This window comes from Mobula birostris, chromosome 11 (assembly GCF_030028105.1).
Source record: "Mobula birostris isolate sMobBir1 chromosome 11, sMobBir1.hap1, whole genome shotgun sequence".
Taxonomy (NCBI): domain Eukaryota; kingdom Metazoa; phylum Chordata; class Chondrichthyes; order Myliobatiformes; family Myliobatidae; genus Mobula; species Mobula birostris.
In genome coordinates, this window is record NC_092380.1 from 33,118,442 (window position 1) to 33,145,865 (window position 27,424).

A 27,424-nucleotide genomic window follows, 5' to 3' on the forward strand; every position below is an offset into this window, starting at 1 on the left:
CTTTTCCTTGTTATGAACATTTTCCTTTCTTCTAAAACTATCACACTTCTCTTCATAGCAACTTTTCCAGCAAGTTTTATTTTTGCCTTGAAGGCTTATACACTCAGTGGTCACTTTATTAGTTACATTTGTACTCCTGTTTGTTAATGCAAATTCTAATCAACCAATTATGTGGCAACAACTCAATACATAAAAGCATGTAGACATGGGCAAGAGGTTTAGATGTTCTTCAGATCAGACATTAGAATGGGAAAGAAATGTGATCAAGGTGACTTTAAGCATGAAATGATTGTTGGTGCCAGATGGGGTGATTTGATTATCTTAGAAACTGCTGATCTCCTGGGATTTTCTTGCACACCAGTCTCCAGAATGTACAGAGGATGGTGCAACAAACATCCAGTGAGCATCAGTTTTGTGGGTGAAAATGCCGTGTTAATGAGAGAGGTCAGAGGAGAATGGCCAGACTGATTCAAGCTGACAGGAAGGCAACAATTGCTCAAATAACCACGCATCACAACAGGGGTATGCAGAAGAGCATCTCTGAATGCACAATACACAGAGAGTACGTCGAATCTCGAAGTGGACGAGCTACAACAGCAGAAGACCACAAACTCAATGTCCACTTTATTAGAACGGGACATGCCTACTGTAATAAAGTGGCCTCTAAGTTTATATTACTTATAAACTATGCATTATTTCTCATCTCAAAGAGCTGCTTAGTCAAGTATTTTTGACAGATAGTCATGTTCAGTTGGAGGAAAGACAGTAAAAAACAGCCTCCCACGAGTTGCAAAGATAATTATCATCCATGAGCCTGATTTAGTGATAGGCAAACACTGACAAAGGTGTGACGGCAACCACCACTGCCCCGGGTCCTAAGAGAGCGACGGCACCTTTGTCTAATGGCTCCTCTGAAAGATGGTACATTTGGCAGGGCAGTACCTTCTCAGTACCTCCTCTAGAATGCCAGCTTGGTTTGTTCAGGTCAACACTTGTAGTATTGGGTTCAGTCCTGGTAGTCACATTATAGGAAGGATGTGGAAGCTTTAGAGAGGCTGCAGAGAACGCTGCCTGGATTAGAGAGCTACGCTGAGTGAGTTGTGGCTTTCCTCTTTGGAGTGAAGGGGGATGAGAGGTCATAAAGGTGTACAAGATGATAAGAGGCATATATCAAATGGATGGCCAGAGATGTTCTCCCAGGGCTGAAATGCCTAATACAAGGAGACATAATTTGTAAGGTGATTGGAGGAAGTATAGAGGCATGTCAGGAGTAAGTCTTTATAAACAGAGAGTTTTGAGTACGTGGAACGCCCTGCCAGGCATGGTGATAGAGACAGATACATTAGGGACATTTTTAAAGATTCTTCAATAAGCACATGGGTGATTGAGAAATGGAGGACTATGGAGTTTGTCTTAAAGTTGGCTAATGGGTTGGTACAACAACACTGTGGGCTGAAGGGCCTGTACTGTAATTCTAATTAATTTAATAACACCCTGGAGAAGCTGCCTTAAGTTCACAGACCATTCACTAACCCCAGACTTATGAGGACTGATATCAGACTGATAGGAAAGATATCAATAAGATTGAAAGGGTGCAGAGAAAATTTACAAGGATGTTGCTGGGACTCAAGGAGCTGAGTTACAGGAAAGATTGAACAGGTTAAGACTTTATTCCCTGGAGCGTAGGAGATTGAGGGGAGATTTGATAGAGGTACACAAAATTGAGGAGTATAGACAGGGCAAATCCAAACAGGCTTTTTCCACTAAGGTTGGCTGAGATTGGAACTAGAGGTCAAGGGTTAAAGTTGAAGGATAAAATATTTAAGGGGAACCTGAGGGGACATATCTGAACATATCTGATTCTAGGCCGGTGCCCCTGACTGAAGCATCATGGGAGAACACGGAACATCGGGAGCAGTGGGTTAGCAGCTGGGGGTTGTGCGTCCAGAGAACTGGGCTTTTCTGGAGTTGACTCTCTGGGCGCAGAGCTCAGAAAAGTGACACAGCAGACTTTTAACATCGTAAATCAGCGAGTTGTTTGTTACGTCTCCCCTCTCGCTGTGAAACGGGGACACCTCTTTTCCCCTTATTAGGGCGAGAGAGAGAGAGGGAGCCTGTGGTATGTTGAATTACCGGGTGAACAATGTAGTCTTTGGGGTACTGCAAGTCTGTGTCTTTATTGATGCTTTGCTGCATGCATGAGTACTTGGTGGGAGGGGGTGCTGATGCTGATGGGGGTGGGGGGGTGTCATTGCTTTGCTGCTGCTTGTGCATGTGAGTGGGGAGCCGAGGGGGGCTTTGGGGTTCTAATATTTAACTGTCTTTCATTCTTTGAGGCACTCCTCTGTTTCCGTGGATGTTTGTGAAGAAAAAGAATTTCAGGATGTATATTGTATACATTTCTCTGACATTAAATGTACCTACTGAGTGTGGAAAGAGCTGCCAACGGAAGTGGTGGATGTAGGTTCAATTGTAACATTTAAGAGAAGTTTGGATAAGTACCTGGATGGGAGGGGTGTGGTTGATGAGACCAAACAGAGTAACAGCTCGGCATGGACTAGATGGGCCAAAGGGCCTTTTACTTTGCTCTAGTGCTCTATGACTCTATGATTGGGAAATTGAGGAGAGGCTGAGGTTCCTACGGCCGTATGGACGGAGTACTGCACCCCTGGAGGGAGGGATAACAAACCCCGGTATACACACCCAGAAACCCCACAGCAAAGTAACAGGTCTGCGCCAGGAGCGCCCATCGAACGACAGCCTTCTCAGTTGTGTACACAGCATGCCAGAGGATCAGGGAGATACCTTGGATCAAAGAAATATTTCAGTTTTAGAAATCTTAAAATCCAAAGTATACAGTAAATGTAACAAAACAGTTGTGTATATAGAGTTGGATAGAAGATGGAGAAAGAGATAACGATGGATAGATATAGGAAATGGCCATCTCCATTTACATTTGTGTCTGTCTCTCCTTTTATTTACCTATCTAACAACAAGCAACCTGTTGTTGGAATTTGGATGCTATTCATTCTGAATTGATGTATCTGACTTCAACATGGACAATTCATTACTCCCCTCCCCCTCGACCTGCTGAGTTCTTCCAGTAGGGAGTTTGTTGCTCCAGATTCCAACCTCTTGTGTTTCTATCTATATTTATATATCTATCTCTCCTCTCCCTCCCTCCTTATCTATCTATCTGTATCTTTCTATCTCTCCCCTCTCCCTCCTTCCTTATATATCTATATCTATCCGTCTCTTCCCCTCCCTTCCTCCTTATCTGTCTATATCCATCTCACCATCTCTCTCCTTCTCACTCTCTCCCACTATCTACCTATCTATCTCTATGTATCTACATCTGTCTACCTGTCTGCCTACTTCACATGAGGGATCTGTCTCAGTCTGTATAACCAACCCTTCTTACACTTACAGCTGGAAACTGTTCGAGGTACCTCCCCCTCTTCCGTTCCCCCTTCGGCCTACACTTTGCTTATTGAGCCAGTCTCTTCGTCCTGCCTGGAGGGTTGTACTCAGGGTTTTGTCTGTAACAGCTGGAACAGGGTCCAGGCCGAGGAGAGCTATCACGGGGATAAAAGGCACAGTCTGATTCAGATTCTGATTTACGATCAGGAACCTACTGAGCAATGCTCCTCCGTGGAACCTCAGGTTCATAGCACAGGATCGGCTGTGCTCTTCCTGGAATAGCCAGCCATGCAGTGTTCTGGGAAATGCCAGGGCCTAAATGAAGAGGGAGAGGGTTGGTTAAATCTCAAGCTGTGTAGGCCGAGGAACCCTTTAACTTCCACTCCTCTCCTTTTATCAAGGAAATGCCCATTCCACTCAGCTGTGACACTGTGCCTTGGCTCTCCACACCTTTTCTCATCCCTGGGTACAAGAACCTCAGACCTCGGGTAACAAAGTGCTCTTCCAGGAGGGACACAGGGTGCTGGAATTAGGACGTTGAAGTAGGATTGACAATTTTTAAAAATTCATTAACAAGCTGGTAAGACTGACCTTTATTTCCCAACCCATGAAGTCGTAGCATCTACAGCACAGAAACAAACCCTTTAGTCTGTGCCGAACCATTTCGCTGCTTAATTCCATCGGCCTGCACCCATACGATAGCCTTTCCATCCATGTACCTATCCAAACTTCTCTCAAGCATTGAAATTGAACCCACACCCACCATTTGCGCTGCCAGCTCGTTCCACACTCTCACCACCCCCTGAATGAGGAAGTTCCCCCTCAAGTTTCCTTTAAACATTTCACCTTCCACCCTTAACCCATGACCTCTAGTTATTGACTCATCGAACCTCAGTGGAAAAAGCCTGCTTGCGTTTACCCTGTCTATACCCCTCATAATTTTGTATACCTCTATCAAATCTCCCCTCAATCTTCCATGTTTGGACACTTAGATCAGACCAGATAAAATGTGGATATTTTCTTTCCTGATGAAAGAATAACTTGGGTTACATCCAGAGTGGCTTGGCAGCATAGTGGTTAGCGTAATGCTTTACAACGCTAATGACTGGGAGTTCGGAGATTGTTCATTCTCCTTGTTTCCTCCAGCTGGTCCAGTTTCCTCCCACACTCCAAAAGACATCCGGTTCGGTAAATTGTGGGTGTGCTATGCTGGTTCCTGAGCCGTTCGACACTTGCAGGATGCCCACCCTCCGATCCTGTTGGTCTTCCATGCAAATGACACGTTTCAATGTACATGTGACAAATAAAGTCAATCTTTAATCTTTATCTTTACATGTTCAGTATACTGACTAACTTTTTATTTGGTATAATTAGCTGAATTTAAAGGCTGAAATTGCTATGATGGTATTTGAGCTCAGTCTCTAGATTATCGATGTCTAAATTACTGGTTTATTGATTTAAGCAGTGTGACCAGGCACCTCTCATTAAGGAATGATCAGATTCAAAAGCAGGATTTACGATAAAAAGAGTCTAGATGAATGCAAGCTTCTACAAAATACAGCAAGTTTCGAGATTGTTTCAGATTCAAGATTTTAAATTGTTTAATGTCATTTCTTGTACAAGTATAAAGGAAAATAGAATAATTGTTACTCTGTATCTGATGCAGCAAAAAGAATAAGATAAAGAACACAATATTAAAAAAACACAGTAAGTATAAATACACAAAATAGCTTATACTGTATACATAGGTTGTATGTCCATAAAGTGACACTAGGCACAGGTGTGTCTGTACATAAGATGACTGACAGGAAATGATAAAGTAGTGATGGTTGGGGGTGTGGAGGGGTGGGTGGGTTAGTGGCTGGAGGTGTTGATCAGCCTTACAGCTTTTTAACTATTTTTAGTCTGGTGGTCCTGGCGTGGATGTTACGTAGTCACCTGTCTGATGGGAGTGGGACAAATAGTCTATGAGCAGAGTGGGTGGGATCCTTGATGATGTTACTGGCCCTGGCCCATATCTATGGTATTAACTAGAAACTTATAAGTGGTATTTCCAAAGCAATGATGAAACATCTTATGCAAGTAGACTAGTGGTGGGGTCAGGTTGGAAGCTGATTCTGCAGAAAAAACTTCAACAGAGGGTGCAGTGAAGGTGTAAAGTCTCATCAGAGAGAGCAACTCTCTGCAGTGCTCCCTCAGTGTAGTCGGATGACTCGAGTTGAGTACCATGTTCTCTAAAGGGGGTTGTCTGTTGGTGGGTCCTCAGGTCTGATCCGGGATCCACATCACCGTGATGTTAGTGTGGATTCCCTTAATGGAGAATATTTGTGAGTGAATTTTGCTCAATGTGTGGAGGCTAAAGCACGGGCAGCCACCACTCAGTGCTTGACAGATTGGGGCCAGGTTCCAGTGGCATGGCGACCCTTCACTGTTTCAGCTCTCACTGCCATTGTCATGTGTTATCAGCTCCACTGTTGAGCTCTTGGTTGTATCTCTCTTGATCTGGAACCTCCCCCTTGACCTTATCTCCACAAGTGATCTACCAGGAGCTAAGCTTCAGACAGCATCACTCTTGGGATCTTAGGAACTCATAAGTCTCTCCACCATGTGATGATCCTCAAAGAAGGAACCATTAACACTGGAAAGCTGGACTAGACTTGCTTATGTTGACACTCTGGAGAAACTTGTGTTAACCACATCTACAGCTGAGGATGTGGTTGAACGTGCAGCCACAACAATGTAGATGGAAGAGTCCTTAAATCAAATTTTTATTGTAGGAGTGACCCTTTCACATACAAGCAGGAGACTCCATTCCCAAAAGAATTCCTTCCGGCTCTAGTTTCTGCAGTTAGCAAGGAAGTGTATATTCGGCCATGCTGAACAGTTACTTGTGCACAGAATTGTGTTTACATTTATATTCACTGTGTTTTTTGGCTCACTGTGCTTTTTATGCTGCATCAGATCCAGAGTAACAATCATTTCGTTCTCCTTTACACTAGTGTACTGAAGACTGACAATAAACCATCTTGAATTTGGACAGAATAACACAAAACAGGTAAATCCTGAAGATGACATCCTGAATGAAAACACTGTTTCTCAAGACATAAATAGATTCCTTTCCATAAGACCTAGGAGCAGAATTAGGCCATTCGGCCCATTGAGTCTGCTCCGCCATTCCATCATGGCTGATCTACTTATGTTTCCTGATCACATTCTCTAAGCTTTGAAAGATATAAAACTATTGGCTCAAGAAACCCAATTGCAATCGTAGCTCACAAACAAAGCTTTGAAATAAAACATGTGAACAGACCAGTATTCCAATGGCAGAGAATGCGAGTGCAGAGATGAATTGCCAGTGCCTGTAATGAGAAGCAATACAATGGTGTTAGGTTATTTGGGCTACCAATACTTCGTACTTCATTCAATAGGATAAACATCAGGTTCCTTAAGGTTATAGCTGGTGGGGGGAGATGGGGTTAAGCTCCCACTACCTAATAAATGCTCTCAATAACGTGTGTCTCAAATAGCCTCAGAAAATCAAGTCCAGTTCCTGGCTTCATGTGTGGTTTCACTACTATCCCGGTACAGCCATTTCTACTGACAGGAGAAGGGGCAAAGGCGGGTTACTGGTGCCTTAAAACCAGTCGCTTTGCACAGATAGGGCTCATCAGCTGTGGTTGGCAGCTCATGTAGGAGAGGGAAAACTCTGATCTCAAACCTCCGCTGCTAAACCCGAAGGAAAAATCCAGAGCTGGAGTCCCTAAGACAGTCCTACGTTGAGTTCAACACTGACCGGCAACTCTTATGACACCAAACTGTGTCAGTCTCTGCTGTTCATTTGGATTGATCAGTTGTGTGGAGAAGGCGAGCCTGCTACATGGGCAACAGCTTGCTCTCCATATCGCACTGCCCAGGCTCGCGTATCCCATAGAGGGCTGGGCTACAACATCCAAGGTTGAACTTGACTGGTGGAGGGCCTCATATGTCGGGAAATGTACAGGAGACTTGACCCAAAAGCAATGCAGAGGAGACAGTTCAGTGGCGAATAACTACTTTAGTAATAGTCCGGAAATAACAACCCATGAGGGGCCACAAAATGAGAGAACAGAAACTAAACACAATAGGCAACAATGTAAACTCTAGACAGGGAGAGTGAATTCTAGGAGCTACTGGATGAGGCTGGTTAGTTCGATGAGTAAGCTAGGACTGTGGATGAGAGCTGGGTTTAAGTAGGCTGCAGGTGATGAGTCTGGTTGATGAATCCCATCAGCTGGGCGGAAGCTTGTGCAGCAGGAGCAGGCCCTGAGATGTTCCCTATTGCAGCAGGAGTGTGGACCTACCATTAATGAAACACGGAAGGATTCTCTCCTGCCAGCTATATAAAGAAAGAATTAAAAGTGATTCTTCCTTGCTATATGCTAAAATGCTTAATGCAAAATGGAAGTTTGTATACAAAATGGTGTTAGTCTGGGATGTGAGAATGTTCAGACCCACAGCAGATGCCACCTCATTGGCTCTTCTCTCAACCCTGGAACATCTGGACAGCAAAGATGCATACATCAGGATGTTCTTTATCGATTACAGCTCAGCACTCAATACCTCTGCTTCCTTAGAAGTTGAACATTCGGAATGACATCTAAAACTTTGACAAACTTCTATAGGTGTGTGGTGGAGAGTATATTGACTGGCTGCATCACAGCCTGGTATAAAAACACCAATGAGCAGAAAATCTGACAAAAAGTAGTGGGTATGGCCCAGTCCATCAGAAGTATGCTGTCACAGGAAAGCAACATTCATCTGATTATGATTCTGATTCACCAGAGACCCTCACCATCCAGGTCATGCTGTTTTCTCACTGCTGCCATCAGGAAGAAGGTACAGGACCCACATCACTAGGTTCAGGGACAGTTATTACCCCTCAACCATCAGGCTCTTGAACCAGTGGGGTTAACTTCCCTTAACTTTGCTTGTCCCATCATTGAACTGTTCCCACAAACAATGGACTCACTTTTAAGGAATCATCTCATGTTCTCGATATTTATTTATTATTATTTTTCTTTTGTATTTGCACAATGGTTGTTTATCTACCCTGTTGGGTGTGGTCTTTCATTGATTCTATTAGGGTTCTTGGATTACTGAGTATGCCTGCAAGAAAATGAATCTCAGCGTTGTATATGTGTACAGTACTTTGATAATAAATTTACTTTGAATTGTGGACTTTGAACTTTTAGGAAGTACAAAAGAGCCAGACTGCAACAATGTTTTGAGAACTTAGTGTGAGGGTTACTGTGAGTAGATAATGGTCTGGCAAAGTACTGGGGTTTATGTTATGCTAGATTTTTGAAGGGGCCTTGAAAGGTATAAAAAGCGGTAATATCTTTGTGCAAATGGAAATCTCCTCTTGGGCTGGGTCATGACTAGTGCTAAGAGTTGGTAACAGAGATCGAAGAGGGAGAAAGAGAAAGAGAAAGAGTGTTTAGACTTGGGTCTCATCCCCAAGACATCTCACTATAAGGTGCAAATATTCCAAAATCCGAAATTCAAAACACTTCCGGCCCCAAGCATTTGGATAAGGGATGCTCAGATGCCTGACAGCTTTCTTTCTCCCTCTCTCTCTGATGCTGACAAATCCACTCTTTCAATACACACTCGAGATCCTCGATTTTCATTTCATACAGGGTTTTACTATTTTTTATTATTTCTGTTCATTACATTCAGCAAAGAAAGTTTCTTCAGGTCACCTCAACACCCTACTTCTCTGACAGATGCTTCACACTTACACTGCTGTCAACTTTTTCTAACAACTTAACTTTGTGCTATAGATAAGCATAAATGCATCCACTATTATTTTTCACTATTACCCTTAGGTGTTACAGATGGCCTTTTTGACACTTTTAATAATATCTTCACAGCACAGAGCAGAGAATAGGCGAATTACAGATGGTAATCAACTGTGAGTCTGACTACCATGACAGCTGAAAACAAACTGTCGTCAACTGGGCTCCACTCAGGGTATCTGAGGTCACTTCTCAGAACTGTCTGTGCTGCACCAAGACCAGTGCATCACCTGGGAACCATCGTGGAATTTTCCATTTGTGGCATTGTGTCAAAGCTCAAAAATTTTTTTTTGGATTTTGGAAGTTTTCAGATTTTGCATTTTTGGATAAGGGGTGCTCAACCTGTACTTTATGAATCATTCTTCTTTCTTTCTGTATTTTATTCTTTATATAACTCTAATAAAGTAATTTCTTCTAACCTTTAACAGGTGTACACTGCCTCCTTTGTTTGTGGCTTGAAGGGTCTGTTATGTGCTGTGTCTCAATATATAAATACAATGCTAAAGTAATGAGAAAAGCTCTCTGTGACTTTACCATTAATAGATTGGTAATTGTGCGGATCTTCTGTTAATGTGACAGGGAAGGGTCTCTGTGTAACCGCGTGGAGCTTCTCTTTGTGTAGTGAGACAGTAATGTTATGGTGCAGTCCGGAGGGAGTGCTATTCTGCTGGAGATAGAACATAGAACATAGAATATAGAAAACCTACAGCACAATACAGGCCCTTCGGCCCAAAAAGTTGTGCCGAACATGTCCCTACCTTAGAAATTACTAGGCTTACCTATAGCTCTCTATTTTACTAAGCTCCATGTACCTATCTAAATGTCTCTTAAAAGATCCTATCGTATCCGCCTCCACCACCGTTGCCGGCAGCCCATTCCACGCACTCACCACTCTCTGAGTAAAAAACTTACCCCTGACATCTCCTCTGTACCAACTCCCAAGCACCTTAAACCTGTGTCCTCTTGTGGCAATGATTTCAGCCCTGGGAAAAAGCCTCTGACTATCCACACGATCAATGCCTCTCATCATCTTATACACCTCTATCAGGTCACATCTCATCCTCAGTCACTCCAAGGAGAAAAGGCCGATTTCACTCAACCTATTCTCATAAGGCATGCTCCCCAATCCAGGCAACATCCTTGTAAATCTCCTCTGCACCCTTTCTATGGCTTCCACATCCTTCCTGTAGTGAGGCGACTAGAACTGAGCCAAGTACTCTAAGTGGGGTCTGACCAGGGTCCTATATAGCTGCAACATTACCTCCTGGCTCCTAAATTCAATCCCATGATGGATGAAGGCCAATATACCGTATGCCTTCTTAACCACAGAGTCAACCTGCACAGCCGCTTTGAGCGTCCTATGGACTCGGACCCCAAGATCCCTCTGATCCTCCACACTGCAAAGAGTCTTACCATTAATTTTATATTCTGCCATCATATTTGACCTACAAAATGAACTATTTCACACGTATCTGGGTTGAACTCCATCTGCCACTTCTCAGCCCAGTTTTGCATCCTATCAATGTCCCGCTGTAACCTCTGACAGCCCTCCACACTATCCACAACACCTCCAACCTTTGTGCCATCAGCAAACTTACTAACCCATCCCTCCACTTCCTCATCCGGGTCACTTATAAAAATCACAAAAAGTAAGGGTCCCAGAACAGATCCCTGAGGCACTCCACTGGTCACCGACCTCCATGCAGAATATGACCTGTCCACAACCACTCTTTGCCTTCCGTGGGCAAGCCAGTTCTGGATCCACACAGCAATGTCCTCTTGGATCCCATGCCTCTTTACTTTCTCAATAAGCCTTGCATGGGGTACCTTATCAAATGCCTTGCTGAAATCCATATACACTACATCTACTGCTCTTCCTTCATCAATGCGTCTAGTCACATCCTCAAAACATTCAATCAGGCTTGTAAGGCACGACCTGCCTTTGACAAAGCCATGCTGACTACTACTAATCATATTATACCTCTCCAAATGTTCATAAATCCTGCCTCTCAGGATCTTCTCCATCAATTTACCATCCTGGGCTATCTCTACTCCCCTTCTTGAGTAAAGGAACAACATTCGCAACCCTCCTATACTCCGGAACCTCTCCTGTCCTCATTGATGATGCAAAGATCATCACCAGAGGCTCAGCAATCTCTTCCCTCGCCTCCCACAGTAGCCTGGGGTACATCTCATCTGGTCCCAGTGACTTATCTAACTTGATGCTTTCCAAAATCGCCAGCACATCCTCTTTCTTAATATCTACATGCTCAAGCTTTTCAGTCTGCTGAAAGTCATCACTACAATCACCAAGATCCTTTTCCATAGTGAATACTGAAGTAAAGTATTCATTAAGTATCTCTGCTATCACCTCTGGTTCCATATACACTTTCCCACTGTCACTCTTGATTGGTCCTATTCTTTCACGTCTTATCCTCTTGCTCTTCACATACTTGTAGAATGCCTTGGGGTTTTCTTTAATCCTGCCTGCCAAGGCCTTCTCATGCCCCTTCTGGCTCTCCTAATTTCCTTCTTAAACTCCTTCCTATTAGCCTTATAATCTTCTAGATCTCTAACATTACCTAGCTCTCTGAACCTTTTGTAAGCTTTTCTCTTCTTCTTGACTAGATTTATTACAGCCTTTGTACACCACAGTTCCTGTACCCTCCCATAACTTTCCTGTCTCATTGGAATGTACCTATATAGAACTCCACACAAATATCCCCTGAATATTTAAGATGTATCTTTAGAATGAGATGTCTCTCCTGGGGAATCTAAACACACAATTTGGAAAATTTTAGTTCATTACCTGAGGCCGAATGGCTCATGGAAATCAAACTTGAATTCATTCCCCAACATCTGACTGATCTGTAGCAAAAAGTGGAAAATATTAGTTTAGTCACAGTCTTTTCTTTGTATTGTTTAACCTCTCCAGTGCTCAAACTTCTTTTCCCCACTTCCCTTTTCTCTGCTTTTCCTTTAGAACAAGGGTTCCTAGCCTGCGATCTGTGGACTCTTGCTTAATGGTTTTGGTCCATGGCATAAGAAAGGCTGGGAATCTCAGCTCTAGAATGAACGTTTCTCAGTTCTAATAAAAGGTCACTGCCTTGATCCTTGCTCCGCTGATGCTGCCTGACTTGCTGAGCATTTCATGTATAGATTCATTGTGACTCAGGTGGAGGACATTCAGCCCATTGAGTTAGTGCTGGCTCCTAATCAATCCCCTCCTCTTTCCCTGCTATATTCCCAAAGAATTCTTTCACAAAAGCGTACACAGTTCTCCTTTGAAGGTCCTATTGCCAAAACCCCTATAGGCAGTGGGTACTTTGAGTGGAAAACTTTTTCACTCAATCTCAAGAGTCTTTGAACAACTTCTCTCAATAACCCTACCATCTGAATTCCAGCATTTGCCGACTTGCAATTTCCCACTAACCTCCTGCTCCAACACCAGCATGAACAAGACACGTGTTAGATAAGATTTTCTTTTCAATTAAAGTAGCTGATGGAACATTCAGACTTTACGATGAGTGGGGAAGGGGAGGATGTTTTGATCGTGTTTAACCACATCTGCTGTACTCTGTAAAGTTCTGGCACCACGCCTTAGGAAATAAAATTTAGCTTCATTAGAAGTTTACCACAACTCTTAGACTTGAGGGAGAAAATGTAGAAACTGTGCTTGTTTTTGCTTGGGTCTGAAAGTCATTGGGTTTTAGGGCTTTGGCAGGATAGAATAAATGGAGAGAAAGGGAGAGAACTATGTTAAATTGGTACTTGGGTGCCATTATGAGTGTGTGGAATTGGCACCCAACCCTTCTTGGTGCTTCCAATTTCAGCTGTTAGTGAGGTTGGGGCCATGAAATTTAGCCTTAATGTCAGAGATGGTTCTTTCGGGAAACACTTCTGGAGTTTCTCACAAATGAAACATCAGAGAGGTCACTCGAATGGTACTCAGCAGAGGTGCAATCGGGTATTAAGCTGTGCGCTGCATTGGCACGACTGGTAAAGCCATCACCTCACATCTCCATTGTCCTGGGTTCAATCCTGACCATGGGCACTGTCAATGTGGAGTCTGCTCGCTCTCCCTGTGAGTCTGTGGGTTTCCCCTGTGTGCTCTCGTTTCATGCCACATCACAAAGAGGGTTGTTATGTTAATTGGTCATTGTAGATTGTGAATGAGGGGTGGAATCTGCAGGGAATTGATGGGAAAGTGGGAAGAAAGTGTTTCAAGGAAGATTAGTAGGGGAAGGAAGGAGATTGCTCTGTTTTCTGGTATCGACTGAGCTAAACCGTCTTCTTTTTATGCCGCAGGGAAATATGGAAACAATCTCATTGAACGTTAGGGGAGGATAGAGGGGAGAAAGTGTAGCTCAAAGGTGTGACATTTTTCCTCTTCCCTCAGGGACTGAGGAGGAGAACTAAACTTTTCAATGTATCGTGATGACATTAATAAAACAGTCCTGAAGGACAGTAGTCAGGTCCCATCACCATGTCCTGGTTGAACCAAACCGTGAATAAGTCTCTACTCTACCCTTCCTTAGCAAGGACATCATTACCTTTGATCGATGGAACTCTCCATCAGCGTCTTTCACACCAACACCAAGGATTCTCCGGCTCTTCAGCCTGCTCACCAGGTCAGACTGGCTGTGTTTCTTCAGCAATGGGCTGTCTTGTTTTGCTGACATCCTGACCCTCTCCCTCTTGCCTTTTGCTCACCAACAACAGCCTCTCCTGTAAGCACACAAACCAGAGATACAGTAAAACAGAGAGGGAGAGAGAAAGGCTGACAGGGAGCAACACAGGGGAGACTTAGAGAGGGAGGGGGGAAGGAGGGAGGAGAGAAAGAGAGGAAGATAGAGAGGCTGTGGGGGAGGAAGAGAGGAAGGAGAGAGCGAAGAGGGGAGAACTGTGGAGAAAGAGGGAGAGAGGCTAACAGAAAGGGACACTGTGGAGAGATGGGAGGTGGGGTGTGAGAGAGAGAAAGAGAGAGAGAGAAAGAGAGGGGGGAGGCAGAGGGAGGAGAGAGAGAGGGAGGAAGGAGGAGAGAGAGAGAGGGCGGAAGGAGGAGAGAGAGAAGGAGGAAGGAGGAGACAGAAAGACGGGGAGGCAGGACAGAGAGAGAGAGAGAGAGAGAGAGAAGGAGGTGGAGGGAAGAGAGAGAGAGAGAGAGAGGGGAAGGGAGGACAGAAAGCGAAGGGGGATGTTTCATCCAGAGATGCAGCAATAATTGAAGATTTATCCATTATTTAATGTAGTACTGCTTTATTATTTATAAAACTAAGACACTAAAACCAATTCAGGCTTCTAGCTACGAGCCCCTGAAGTCTTTGCATAAAGTGCTGTGCAAGCTACTTTCCAATCGTGCTGTAATTTCTGTGCCAAAGGGAAGGGGCTACCTGAATTCAGAAATCCTGTGTTCTGTGGATCTGATTATCCTTCTCCCATCCTTCCTCTGTCCCCACATTCCAGGATCCGTTTGGTTGTCGAGCAACTCCAAGATGGTCTCCAGAAATAGAAATGCTAATTCACTGGGGTGAAATGAGGGCAGATAAATTCGCAAAGCTTTCTCATTACAACCCAGCAGAGGAAGGCGCTTTCTCTTCTGAGACAAGTCCCTCTCTAGAAAATGGAGCACGAATCCAGGCTGACACCTCACTTCGGGCTGTGCGAGGTGTTGTCTTTTGATTTTTACTGGTAATAGATAATTTAACGAAAGGGCAGGGAGGTTCTCCCAGCAGTCTCATTGATCAATGTGCTTATCCAGGCATTAATGTGTGTGTCGGTCTGCTGTGCACAGCACCTCGCTGAACATAAATAAAAGTACCTCAGTGTTTATAAGGTACATATAGGTTTGATGGCTTAATGAGATGGATACTGATTGCATTGTATACCCTGTACGTATTTTTGCTGAATAAAGCATGTTTTTGAAATTTAAAAAATCACGTATTGTGCAGCACACACAAAATGCTGGAGGAACTCAGCAGGTTAGGTAGCATCTATGGAAAAGAGTGAACAGTTGCTATTTCGGGCCGAGACCTTTCATGAGTCCTACTGAAGGGTCTCAGCCTCAACCGTTGACTATCTACTCTTTTCCATAGATGCTGCTTGGCCTGCTGAGTTCCTCTAGCCTTTTGTCTGTATTGCTCTGGATCTCCAGAACCCACAGACTTTCTTGTGAATGTAATGTGCTTTGCTTTTTAACGTATCCCGACGTCCAGGACGTCATCAACGAACGATGCCTCAAAACGGAATCATCCGTCATGAAGGACCCCCATCACTCAGGACGTGCCCTCTTCTCATTGCTACCATTCAAGGAGCCTGAAGACACACACGCAATGTTTCAGAAACAGCTTCTCCCTGGATTGTTATACAAGAGCTCTTCCTGCCATGTTCAGTGGTGGAAAGGTCTTAGATTGAGATCCCTACAGTTCACAGTCGTAGATTAATACAGCACAGAAACTATTCCTTCAGCCCAACTTGTCAACCCGACCAAGCCCACTTACCTGCATTTGGCCCAGATCCCTCTAAATCTTTCCTATCCATGTGCCTGTTCGATTGCCTTTTAAATTTTGCCTCCGTACCCACCTCAGCTACTTCCTCTCCCAGCTCATTCCATATGTACACCACGCTTTTTTTGAAAAAATTACTCTGCAGGTCCCTTACAAATCTTTTCCATCTCAGCTTGAACCACTCTTTACAACTCATGTTCTCAATATTATTTTAATTTGTACAGTCAACATTGGTTGCTTGGCAGGCTTTGTGGTTTTGTTTTGTAAAATTCTAATGTATCTCTTTTTTTGTGCAAGAACAGGAATCTCAAGCTTATACCGTACTGTATATGATAACATTTTTACACTGAGAGTGGTAGGTGCTTGGGGTGGCGTTAGAGGCAGAAACATTAGAAATCTTTAAGAGACATTTAAATCGGGACCTGAATGTGAGGAAAATGGAAGGATATGGACATTGTGTAGGCAGAAGGGAGTAATTAGGTTTGATTACTAACATCTTTGGTTTGGGACAACTTTGTGGGCCGAAGGACGTTTTCCTGTGCTGTACTGTTCTATGTCCTATGTTCCATGTAATAAACTTTCTTTGAATTTGGAACTTATTTAAAACTATGTCACATAGTTTTCGATTCTCTTTCCTTGGGAAAAAGTCTGAGTGCATTCACTCTACTCCCCTCATGATTTTATACACCTCTCTAAGATCACCGCCACCTCGAAGGAATAAATTTATAATCTGTTCAAACTCTCCCTTTAACTCAGGCCCTTGGGTTCTGGTAACATTCTCGTAAATCTTCTTATAAAGGTAAAGATTGGTTCGATTTGTTACAAGTACATCGAAACAGTGAAATGCGATGTTTTGTGTCAATGACCAGCGCAGTCCGAGGATGTGCTGGGTGCAGCCCACAAGTATCGCCGTGCTTCTGCCACCAACATAACATGACCATAAAACAATAACCCCAACCCGCACGTCTTCAGAATCTGGGAGGAAACTGGAGCACTTGGAGAAAATTCTCGCGGTCATGGGGAGAACACATAACTCCTTACAGACGGCGGTGGGAATTGAACACCAATCATAAGATCATAAGACCATAAGACACAAGAGCAGAATTTGACCATTTCCCATCGAGACTGCTCTATCATTCTATCATGGCTGATTTTTATCCCTCTCAACCCTATTTTTCTGCTTTCTTTCCATAACCTTTCATGCTCTGACCTATCAGCCTTTGCCCTAAATACACCCAATGATCTGGCCTCCACTGCCCCCTGTGACAATGAATTCCACAGAATCACCACCCTCTGGCTAAGGAAATTCAGCCTCATCTCTGTTCTAAATTGACGTCCCTCTATTCCGAGGCTGTGCCCTCTGGTGCTAGACTCCCCCACCTTAGGAAACATCTTCTCCACATCCACTCTGTCTAGGCCTTTCAATATTCAATATTTTTCAATAAGATACCCCTCATTCTTTAAAATTCTAACGAGTAAAGGCCCAGATCCTTCAATTGCTCCTCATACGATAAGCCTTTTATTCCCAGCATCATTCTTGTGAACCTCCTCTGAGCCCTCTCCAATGTCAGTACATCTTTTCTTAATTAAGGGACCCAAAACTGCTCACAATATGCCAAGTAAGATCTTATCAGTGCCTTATAAAGCCACAGCATTACATCCTTGCTTTTATACTCTAGTCCTTATCGATCACTGGCTCTGTGAAGTGCCACACTAACTGCTATGCTACCATACTCTTTGCATGCTTTCCAATGTATGTCTTTTCTGTAACAGGGTAAGCAAAACTGTACAGAATACTCATCAATGCCCTGTACAACTGCAGCATAACCTTCCAACTTTTGTACTCAGTGCCGAGTGAAGGCCCAGTGAGCCAAATATGTTTTTTACCACCCTGCCTCTCTGTCCACTTTCAAGGAACTACGTATCTATTTGCACCCCTAGGTCCCTCTGCCCCTCAACACTCACCAGGGCCCCACTGTGAGGAGACGTCTACAAGTGAACCCTGCCCTCTGTCGCATTCCAGGGGGCAAGAGTACAAGAGAGGCGTAGTGTAGCAAGAATGAGAGACCAGGGTAGGACTTTCGCAGTGATCAGTGAGTTTCAGGCAGAACAAGGTGTGTCTTTCTCTGAGCTAATGAATCTATGGTAGCAGTTACTGTTCATCTTGGTGTGTGACCCTGTAGATTGATAGGTCCCCAGGCCCGGATGTGATATACCCCAGGTTGCTGTGGGAAGTGAGAGAAGAGATCGCTGGAGCAGTAGCTATGATATTTGAATCCTCTTTGGCTGCAGGAGAGGTGCTGGAGAATTGGAGAATGGCAAATATAGTTCCCTTGTTTAAAAAAGGTAATAGGGAGAATCCTGGGAACTATAGACTGTAGTCTGCAAACTATTGGAAAGAGTTCTTAAGGATAGGATCTACGAGCATTTGGAGAAGTACAGTCTGCTCAAGGGTAGCCAACATGGCTTTGTGAAGGGAAGGTCGTGCTTCATGAGCCTAATTGAGTTTTTTGAAGAGGTAACAAAAGAAATTGATGAGGGTAGGGCAGTAGATGTGGTCTACATAGATTTTAGCAAGGCATTTGACAAGGTCCCCCACGAGAGACTCATCCAGAAAGTCGAGGCATGGGATCAGTGGAACCTTGGCTGTTTGGATAAAAAAATTGGCTTACGGGAAGAAAGCAGAGGGTAATAGTGGAAGGAAAATATTCTGCCTGGAGGTCAGTGACTAGTGGAGTGCCGCAAGGATCTGTCCTGGGACCCCTGCTCTTTGTGATTTTTATAAATGACCTGGATGAAGAGGCAGAAGGATGCGTGAGTAAGATTGCCGATGACACGAAGATTGGGGGAATTGTGGTTGGAGCTGTAGGTTGTTGAAGGTTACAAGAGGATATAGACAGGATGCAGAGTAGGGCAGAAAAGTGGCAGATGGAGTTCAATCCGGATAAGTGTGAGGTGATGCATTTTGGAAAGACAAACCAGAAGGCTGAGTACAGGGTTAATGGTTGTTTACTTAAGAGTGTGGATGAACAGAAGGACCTTGGGGTTCAAATCCATACATCCCTCAAGGTCGATGCACAGGTTGATAGGATAGTTAAGAAGGCCTATGGGATGCCAGGCTTCATTAATAGGGGGATTGAGTTCAAGAGTAGAGAGGTCATGTTGCAACTCTGCAAATCTTTGGTGAGACCACACTTAGAGTATTGTGTTCAGTTCTGGTCACCTCATTATAGGAAGGATGTGGAAGCTATGGAGAGGGTCCAGAGGAGATTTACCAGGACGTTGCCTGGATTGGAAAACAAGTCTTATGAGGCAAGGTTAGCAGAGTTGGGACTTATCTCCTTGGAGCGTAGAAGGATGAGAGGGGACTTGAGAGAGGTCTACAAGATTGTGAGAGGCATAGATAGGGTGGATAGCCAGTACCTATTTCCCAGGGCATGAATAGCAAACACCAGAGGGCATATGTACAAAGTTAAGGGAGGGAAGTTTAGGGGAGACATCAGGGGTAAGTTTTTTACACAGAGGGTTGTGGGTGCCTTGAATGACTTGCCAGGGATGGTGGTGGAGGCTAAAACATTGGGGTATTTAAGAGCCTCTTGGTCAGGCGCATGAATGAAAGAAAAATAGAGGGTTACGGGGTAGTGTGGGTTTAGTACTTTTTTTTAAGGAATATATGGGTCAGCACAACATCGAGGGCCGAAGAGCCTGTACTGTGCTGTAGTTGTCTAGTGTCTAGTGTCTAGTGTCTAGATCATAGAGTCTTCTGTTACACAGCATCTGAGGATGATCTAGATCTGCCTGGATTTCTATTCTCAAGCTGGTGACTGGGAATTTAACAATGGGGGAAAAGTGTGTGTGTCGGGGGGTGGGCGGGTAAGAGAACAATTATTTGTCTTCCACATCAGCAAGGTGCCTTAGAAAAGCTGCAGGGGCTACGAAAAGAACCAGAATAATTCAGAAAAGTGTGGCAGTGTATACACAGAGAGGATTTAATCCAGACTTGAACATATCAAGAAGAATGCTAAAGAAATCCCTTGTTGTCTGTGGCCTTTCCTCCAGTGATTTTGTCACTTGCTTTCTCTTCATAAGCTCATTTCTAAATGCCACCTTGCTCATCTATTCTTGGAGGCAACTGAGAGAGAAATCCCACAGCGTCAGATGCTCGATAGAGCCATGGGACAGCACAGTTGGTGGCTGGATTAGTAACAGGGCACCCACCGTGAAGACATTCTGCCTCTTTGAGTTCTGTCTGGTTTCAAGCTCCCTAATACTCACCTTCACAACAATCCTTTCCTGCTTCCTTCAATGTGCCTGTAGGCCTGAGGCAAGCTGAGCCCATAGTTATCACTCTGCCAGATCGAGGTGAGTAGATATTTCGTACCCTATGTTCCCTAGGTTACAGAAGTGACATCATACCTGGAGCACTGCATGGATGTGAAGCACTTTCGGACATTCTGGAGATGTCAAAAGTTATCAGAATCAGGTTTATCATCTGACTTTTATGTGAGGTAAAATTCTTTTTGTGCAGCACAGTGCAAAGTCATAAAATTACTATTCCGAATCGGAATGTGAATTTTCATGAGGAGATGCCTCAAGAAGGCCTCATCCATCATTAAGGACCCGCACCATCGGGACATGCCTTCTTCTCGTTACTAACTTCAGGGAAGAGGTACACCCACATTCAATAGTTTAGGAACAGCTTCATCACTAAAAGTTACAATAAGAGGTATTACAAAAGTAAATAACTAGTGCTGAAAGAGAACCTACTAGTGAGGAAACGTTCATGGGTTCATGGACTGCTCTGAAGTCTGATGGCAGAGGGGAAGAATCTATTCCTGAAACGTTGAGTGTGTGTCTTCAGGCTCCTGTGCCTCGCTCCTGATGGTAGCAATGAGAAGAGGGCACGTCCCGGTTGGTGAGGGTCCTTAATGATGGAATCCGCCTATTTATACATCTCCGAGAAGGACAAGAGAAACAGGTTTAAGGCATCACGAGCTGCAGGCCCAAGCTACGGACCATGCTGACATGGAAATCTGTGTCAAAATAAGAGTGGTAAATGCTGGAAACACTCAACAGGTTGGAGAACACCTCTGGAAAGTGAACCAGAGTTACTGATTCAGTTCTGACAAAGGCTTTTGGACCTGAGATGCTACCTCTACTTCACTCTCCACAGATGCTGCCTGACCTGCTGAGTGTTCCCAGTATTGCCTGTTTTTTTAAAATTTCAAGATATCTCAAGATGCGGCTCCTCAAGAAGGCAGCATCCAAATTGTTGCAGAAGCCGCCCCCCCCCCGCCCCCCCGGCCCAACATACAAGCAATAGCAAAACCCCCCAAAGAGATGTTGACCTAGAGTCTATCAAAAACTACAGTCCATAACCCAGCCCTTCACAATCTCAGACAGGCTCCCTCCGGCCCACTGAGGGAGAGAGAGGTCACTCCAGCAACGACGAGAGTGGGACACCAGCAAGTAAGAGAGAGAGAGAGAGAGAGAGAGAGAGAGAGAGAGAGAGAGAGAGAGAGAGGGAGAGAGATATGGGAGGGGGAGTCACTCGAGTGCCAGGGCCTTTTTCCGACAGTGGCGCTCACCGCCTGCTCTCCCAATGTTTCAGTCGGTGAAGTCAGAGCACACGTTCCTGGCCATTCCTGGAGATAGCGAAAGGCCAGGCCACACAGCTGGTGTGAAAATCCACTGCTTGCAGAGAACCATCTCTGAGGACCTTCACCATCCAGGCCATGCCATGTTCTCGTTACTACCATCAGGAAGGAGGTACAGGAACCTGAAGAGCCACATTCAGTGAAACATGGTCTCTCCACCATCTGACTCACAAACACTCCACGAATCCATGAACACTGCATCACAATTTAGTTTTGCAATTTTATGTCTTGCACTGAACTGCTGCTGCAAAACAATTATCCAAGCCAGTGATAATAAATCTAATTCAGATTCTGAGATCTCAGGTCTGCAAGTTCTAGAACTCTGTGGGAGCACCTTTACCAGAAAGACTACAGTGGTTCAAGATGGCAACTCCACCCTACCGCTTTAAGGACGATAATCCCAACACTTATCACTGCTTGGCACAGTTACTGTCTTTTTCTGCTGCATTGGATCAGGAGTAACAATCATTTCACAAAGACAAGACAATCTGCAGATGCTGGAAATCCAAAGCAACACAAGCAAAATGCTGGAGGAACTCGGCAGGCCAGGAGCATTTAGGGAAAAGAGTAAACCGTCGCGGTTTCGGGCCGAGACACTTCTTCAGGACTGTGTTCTCTTTTCCACAGACGCTGCCTGATCTGCTGAGTTCCTCCAGTATTTTGTGTGTGGTGTTAACAATTATTTTGTTGCCGTTACACCCGTATACTGGAAATAACATTAAACAATCTTGACTTCTGAATATTGAAGTGCTGACTGTCAGCAGGACTGCCTATGTCTTGCAGCAGAAAAAGATGCTTTTTTCACTTATTCTTACTTCCTGTCTGATTGCAGCAACAAAACGAAGCTATGGCCCAGGTGGTGGGAGTCCTTAATGTTGAAGGTCACCTTCCTGAGACATCACCTCTTGTCCTCGATGGTGATGAGAGCTGGACCAGAGGTGGAGCTGGCTGAGTGAATCACTCTCTTAAGTACTGGAGTTCCCATACCAGCCACTATACATCTGCAGAAACTTCTCTGTCATTGACGACATGGTGAGCTTCCTCAAACTTCAAAGAAAGTAGAGAATCTGGCGTCCCTTCCTCATAGAAGCATCTACGTCCCAGCAGCAAGATAGATCCCCTGAGATGCTGACAAGCCAGGGTGTTCACCCTTCCCTCTCCTGACCTTGGATGGGTCTTTTGTAAAATAAGTTCCTCTCCATGGACTCTCACTGCCTCAGTGAGGCGGCCAATATAATCAAAGACCCAGCCACCCTGGTCATCCTTTCTGCTTGGGCAGAAGATACAAATGCCTGAAAGCATGTTGCACCAGCCTCAAGGACAGCTTCTGCTGTAAGACTATTGAACAGCCCCCTAGTGTGATATAAAGGATTTCTGACTGCATGATCTACCTTGTGATGCTCGTCCCATAGTCTCCCTGCACTGCACCTCCTCTGTAATGGAAAAACTTTATGTTTGTCAGTGTTTTCCCTTGTGCTACCTCATTGCACTGATGTGATGAAATATCTGCATGCATGGAAAGCAGAACAAAGGCCTTGCCTGTACCTTTGTATGTGTGACAATAATAATCCAATTTCCAAATGTAATCTTGAGGAAGCAGCTGGTGCCAAAGGTGGCACCACTATCTGGTGTTGAATGCCGCCTCTGGTGAGAAGCCAGCCTTTGACAGAGACCAGTGTCAGTTGTCAGAGAGATCAATTACACTGCTATCTTCGTGAGCCACCCCGGACTGGGCTGATAGCCATTATGGAAAAACCTGATGTCAACTGCACGCAGGGTTGACTGATTTAAACGGAGACACAAAAGGTTCTGCAGATGCTGGAAGTCTGGAGCAACACACACAACTCAGCAGGTCAGACAGCATCTGCAGAGCTGGGGGTGGAGGAGTGGACAGTCAAAATCTTGGATTGTTTTAAAATTCTCCAATTTCAGGTAACTTCCTTCCCTTTTGTCCCTTTTCCTGCACCCGCCCCAGCCCCCCACCCGAATTCTTTCCTCTCCTCCACACTCTCCATCTGCCCATCACCCACTGGGTCCTCTCCTCTCCCCTCAATGTTCCCATCTGCCTTCCCCACGTCCCTCACTTGGCCCTATGCTCCACCTTTCTCTGCTATTAGATCCCACCCTTAGTTACCACCACGTCTCACCTCCCAGCTCCGGTCATTATTCCCACCCTCCCCTTCATCTGCTTATCACCCCTCCCCTCACCTGCATCCACCCCTCACCTGCACCTCTTGCTCCACTTCCTTATACTGCTCATCTCCCTTTTATCTGAAAGATGAGGGGTTTTGGCCTGAAATGGGATGGTTTGAGTATCTCAGAAACTGCTGATCTCCTGGGATTTTCAAGCACAACAGTCTCCAGAGTTTACAGAGAATGGTGTGAAAAACAAAAGCAATACAGTGAGCGGCAGTTCTGTGGTGAAAAAGGCTTGTTAATGAGAGAGGTCAGAGGAGAATGGCTAGGAAGGTGACAGGAACTCAAATCACCACACGTCACAACAGTGGTGTGCAGAAGGACATCTCTGGATGCACAACATGTCGAATCTTGAACTGGATGGGCTACAGCACTTGAGGACCACAGTGGGGTTTCACTCCTGTACTAAAGTGGCCACTGAGTGTACATTTGATAATCCTATGATATTGCAGTGTATATCACAGCCAGTCTCAGGCTTTTGGAAGGCACAGCAAGCTCCTACAGACAGGAAGAACTAGATAATCTGATTTAGTGATACTGAGCGAGGAACCAGGAAGAATTGTCTGAAGAAGCATCCGAGGACTGCTGACCTCCACCTGAAAGAGCAGCTGGTGTCTCTGTTTGACATCTTGTCAGGAAGGGTGTTCCGCCAGTAGCACAGTTCTCCCTGAATACTGTACAAGATTGGCACAAAATTGTCCACCTTGCTGAAGACCCCAAATCCCCGTCAGCTACCCACATAGCAGTGGCCTGGAATAGATCTCAAAGTCATGTGGGCCAACTTCTTGTTTGATTGAGCAAGAAAAACACTAAGCTAACTATATGGATCTCCCACTGGGAGCTTAGAATTTTGTCAGATCTTTGATGCAAATAACAAGAACACATCACAAATAAGTGTACGTACCTTTCTACTTGTGAGCGGGATTCATGCTGGTGGGTTCTCCGGAAGGTTGTTAACTTAAGGTGTTGGAATGATCTCTCGTTCCTGTTTGCAAGGCTAGTCTTGCTCAGTTTATAATGAGAGTTTGACACTGAGAGAGCACAAATGAGACAGGCTGAGGCAAAGCATTACCTTAAAGTCTGGAGTAGAGGTGCAAGCAAATGTTGCAGTTCAGTGTCTACAACTGATCCGATTGGTAACTCTTGTTAGAGGAGTTTAGGCACAAAATGTCCACCTTCGCCAGCCTCTGGCACCTCAGAACCTCAGGGGTCAGGAGTAAAGTAAAAAATCTAGCAAATGTGGCAGAACCAGTACATTGAGCTTTGTAGTACAGAATTGTTTTTGCTGGCGACTGCACGGAATCAGGCTTAATATCACTGGCATATGTTGTGTAATTTTTTGTCTTCTGGCAGCAGAACATTACAAAACACAAAGAAAACTATAAATTACAATAAGGAATATATATATGTTCCGTGCGGATCCTGCAACCTATGGGTTGCACTAGCGAGTGTCTTGGGCTGGTGAGGCCTGGTGGTGCCCATCCCTCTCCAGGCCAGACCACAGCCGATGTCCTCCAACTCAGTGGCTCTCCTCGGTCTCGAACACGTGGCTGTTGTAGTTCTTCGGGGAACTCATCCGCCCTGGCCGGTGGCTTCGTCGAAGAGGTCCTCCGCCCAGTGGTGCCGTGTTAACACCACCCCCTCACGTTGCTTACCCCGCCAGCTGGAGAGGTGTGCCAGGGTGTGCCTCTTGGAGGCAGACGTGAGAGACTTAGGAGATGGATGAGGACCAGTGCTACCTGCCAGACATCAAAAGTGCTCAATTCAGAACACCCTATATATATCTGTATGTGTAAATTTAAATAAGTAGTGCAGACAGGGAGCCAGAAGACAGAGTGAGGTACTGATCATTGGTTGGTTCTACGTCCATTCAGACATCCAGTGGCAGAGGGGAAGGAGACGTTCCTGAATCATTGAGTGTGTGTCTTCAGTCTCCTGTACCTTCTTCCTGGTGGTAGCAATGAGAAGAAGGCATGTCCTGGGTAATGGGGTCCTTAATGATGGATGCCACCTTTTTGAGGCATTGTCTTTTGAAGATGTCCTCGACGCTGGGGAGACTAGTGCCCATGATGGGGCTGGTTGAGTTTGCGACCCTCTGCAGCTTTTACCCATCCTGCGCAGTGGGCTGGGCATGAAAACTCTGATGGACGGTCATCGCTGTTCCCGTAACAATTGTTTTTGACCAGTCAGGGCTATTAGTCCAGAGCTGAACCCTTGAACCTGGAGGATTGGTGGACTACTCTTAGTCTGGCCTTTGACCTGTTTGGCATGGGTGACCACAACGGAGAGTCAAGCACAAGGCCCTGACTCCAGCCAACACAGCTCTCTGGGTCATTGAGGCATGCAAACCTCCAAACCCTACAACAAGGCTGTGGTCCTCTTGAATTTGAATGGTCAGGTTTATCAGGACATCCAGTCTGACCTGCTTGTCACGCACTGTGATCTGATGCTGGGCCCCTGCACTCAGCCCACAATAGAAAGCAGTGATGAGGGATCTCTTGCTCCACCCCATCAAGTGAAGCATTCCAAGGGAAATCTCGGAACTAAGGTGACCCTTTACCACTGCCACACTCAGACCCGTCCCGGCCATTCACCAATGAGGTTGATGCATCAGATGTCGGCATTCGAGCTCTAACCTCCCAGCGTCCTTCTGCGGATAATCAACTGCACCCCTGTGCTTTTCTTTCCTGTCACTTGACTCCTGTTAACTATGATGTCGGGAACCAAGAATTTCTGTGCAGAATTAAAGGAAAGCAAACAATAAACGTGTGGCCAACAGGGCCGTTAACTAAAACTCCCAAACTGAGAGCTAGCAGTGACAACTGCAGGTTGGAAGCAGCAAGTTAATACGAAATGAATACTGCTCACTTGCAGCATCAATCTAAACTGTGGTCTACAGACCCCTGGGTTAATGGTAAGGCATAAAAAAAGGTTAGGAACCCCTGATTTGAAAGGGCGTCTCTTTCCCAGAAGAAGGCCAAAGACAAGTAGGGAACATTGACGTTGCTGTGCTTTTGGTCAAGGTTCGGTGGGACTGAAATGAGAGGAAGGAAGTTAAGTACAAACACAGCAAAACACGTGCATTCTCACTAGCGTGATTGGCGTCCCTGCTCAGCTGCCCCTCTGCCAGGGCGCCTAGGTCCCGCCACAGAGTCTGTGCTTGTGACACGCTGTTCTTCAACATTGCAAAACGCATAACATGCACACAAAGGGAAATTTGCTTAACGATCCCCTGGGTGTATTTTGAAGGGAAATACAGACAAAGAAATAGAGCGGAATTTATAAACAACTACACACAAAGAAAGACCGGCAAACATGCAAATTGAAAAAGAATGCAAATTATGTCATACAGCTCCGCCCTCCCCGAGATTAAGTTGTAAGATCCTTGAAAATTAGTCTGTAGGTTGTGGAAATAGTTGTGAGTGAAGTTATCTGCACCATTTCTGGAGCTGGGCAACCACTGGTGGTGTGGGACCTAAGGCTCCTGCACCTCCTGTCCTGTCATACCAGCAAGAGAGCATGGCCTGGATGTGGGGGCCTTGATGATCGATGCTGCTTTCTGGGGAAGGCACTGCGCCCAAATGTGGCCAATGGTGGGAAGGGCTTTGCCTGTGAGGCACTGGGCTGTATCCATCTCTTTCTGTGGAATTTTCTGTTCCTGGGCATTGGTGTTTCTGTACCAGGCTGTGATGTAACCAGTTTGGATGCTCTCCACTGTGCAACAATAGAAATTCTTTCCCCCAAGCAGTAAGGCTGATCAATACCTCCACCTACTGACCCACCCCTCCACCACAACACCCACCTCCAC

At 45.1% G+C, this 27,424-nt stretch overlaps 1 protein-coding gene across 3 annotated transcripts in view; it reads right to left on the minus strand.

The window, feature by feature from the left end:
* LOC140205010 (tumor protein p53-inducible protein 11-like) overlaps window positions 1-24,670 on the minus strand; it is a 32,185-nt gene extending 7,515 nt beyond the window's left edge. For 2 of the 3 annotated variants that reach the window (XR_011887728.1, XM_072272066.1), the window contains exons 1-6: window positions 24,521-24,670; window positions 13,811-13,985; window positions 12,067-12,125; window positions 6,731-6,779; window positions 3,636-3,735; window positions 2,704-2,805 (exon numbers count right to left, since the gene is read on the minus strand). Coding sequence is in view for 2 of the 3 variants with exons in the window: in XM_072272066.1 (XP_072128167.1) it covers window positions 2,704-2,805; window positions 3,636-3,735; window positions 6,731-6,779; window positions 12,067-12,125; window positions 13,811-13,939 (439 nt within the window). In the remaining variant the exon portion in view is untranslated. Of the gene's footprint in view, window positions 1-2,703; window positions 2,806-3,635; window positions 3,736-6,730; window positions 6,780-12,066; window positions 12,126-13,810; window positions 13,986-20,530; window positions 20,632-24,520 lie in introns of those variants that run through there. The other variant, XM_072272067.1, reaches the window with a different exon arrangement.
* Window positions 24,671-27,424: the final 2,754 nt, after the last annotated feature.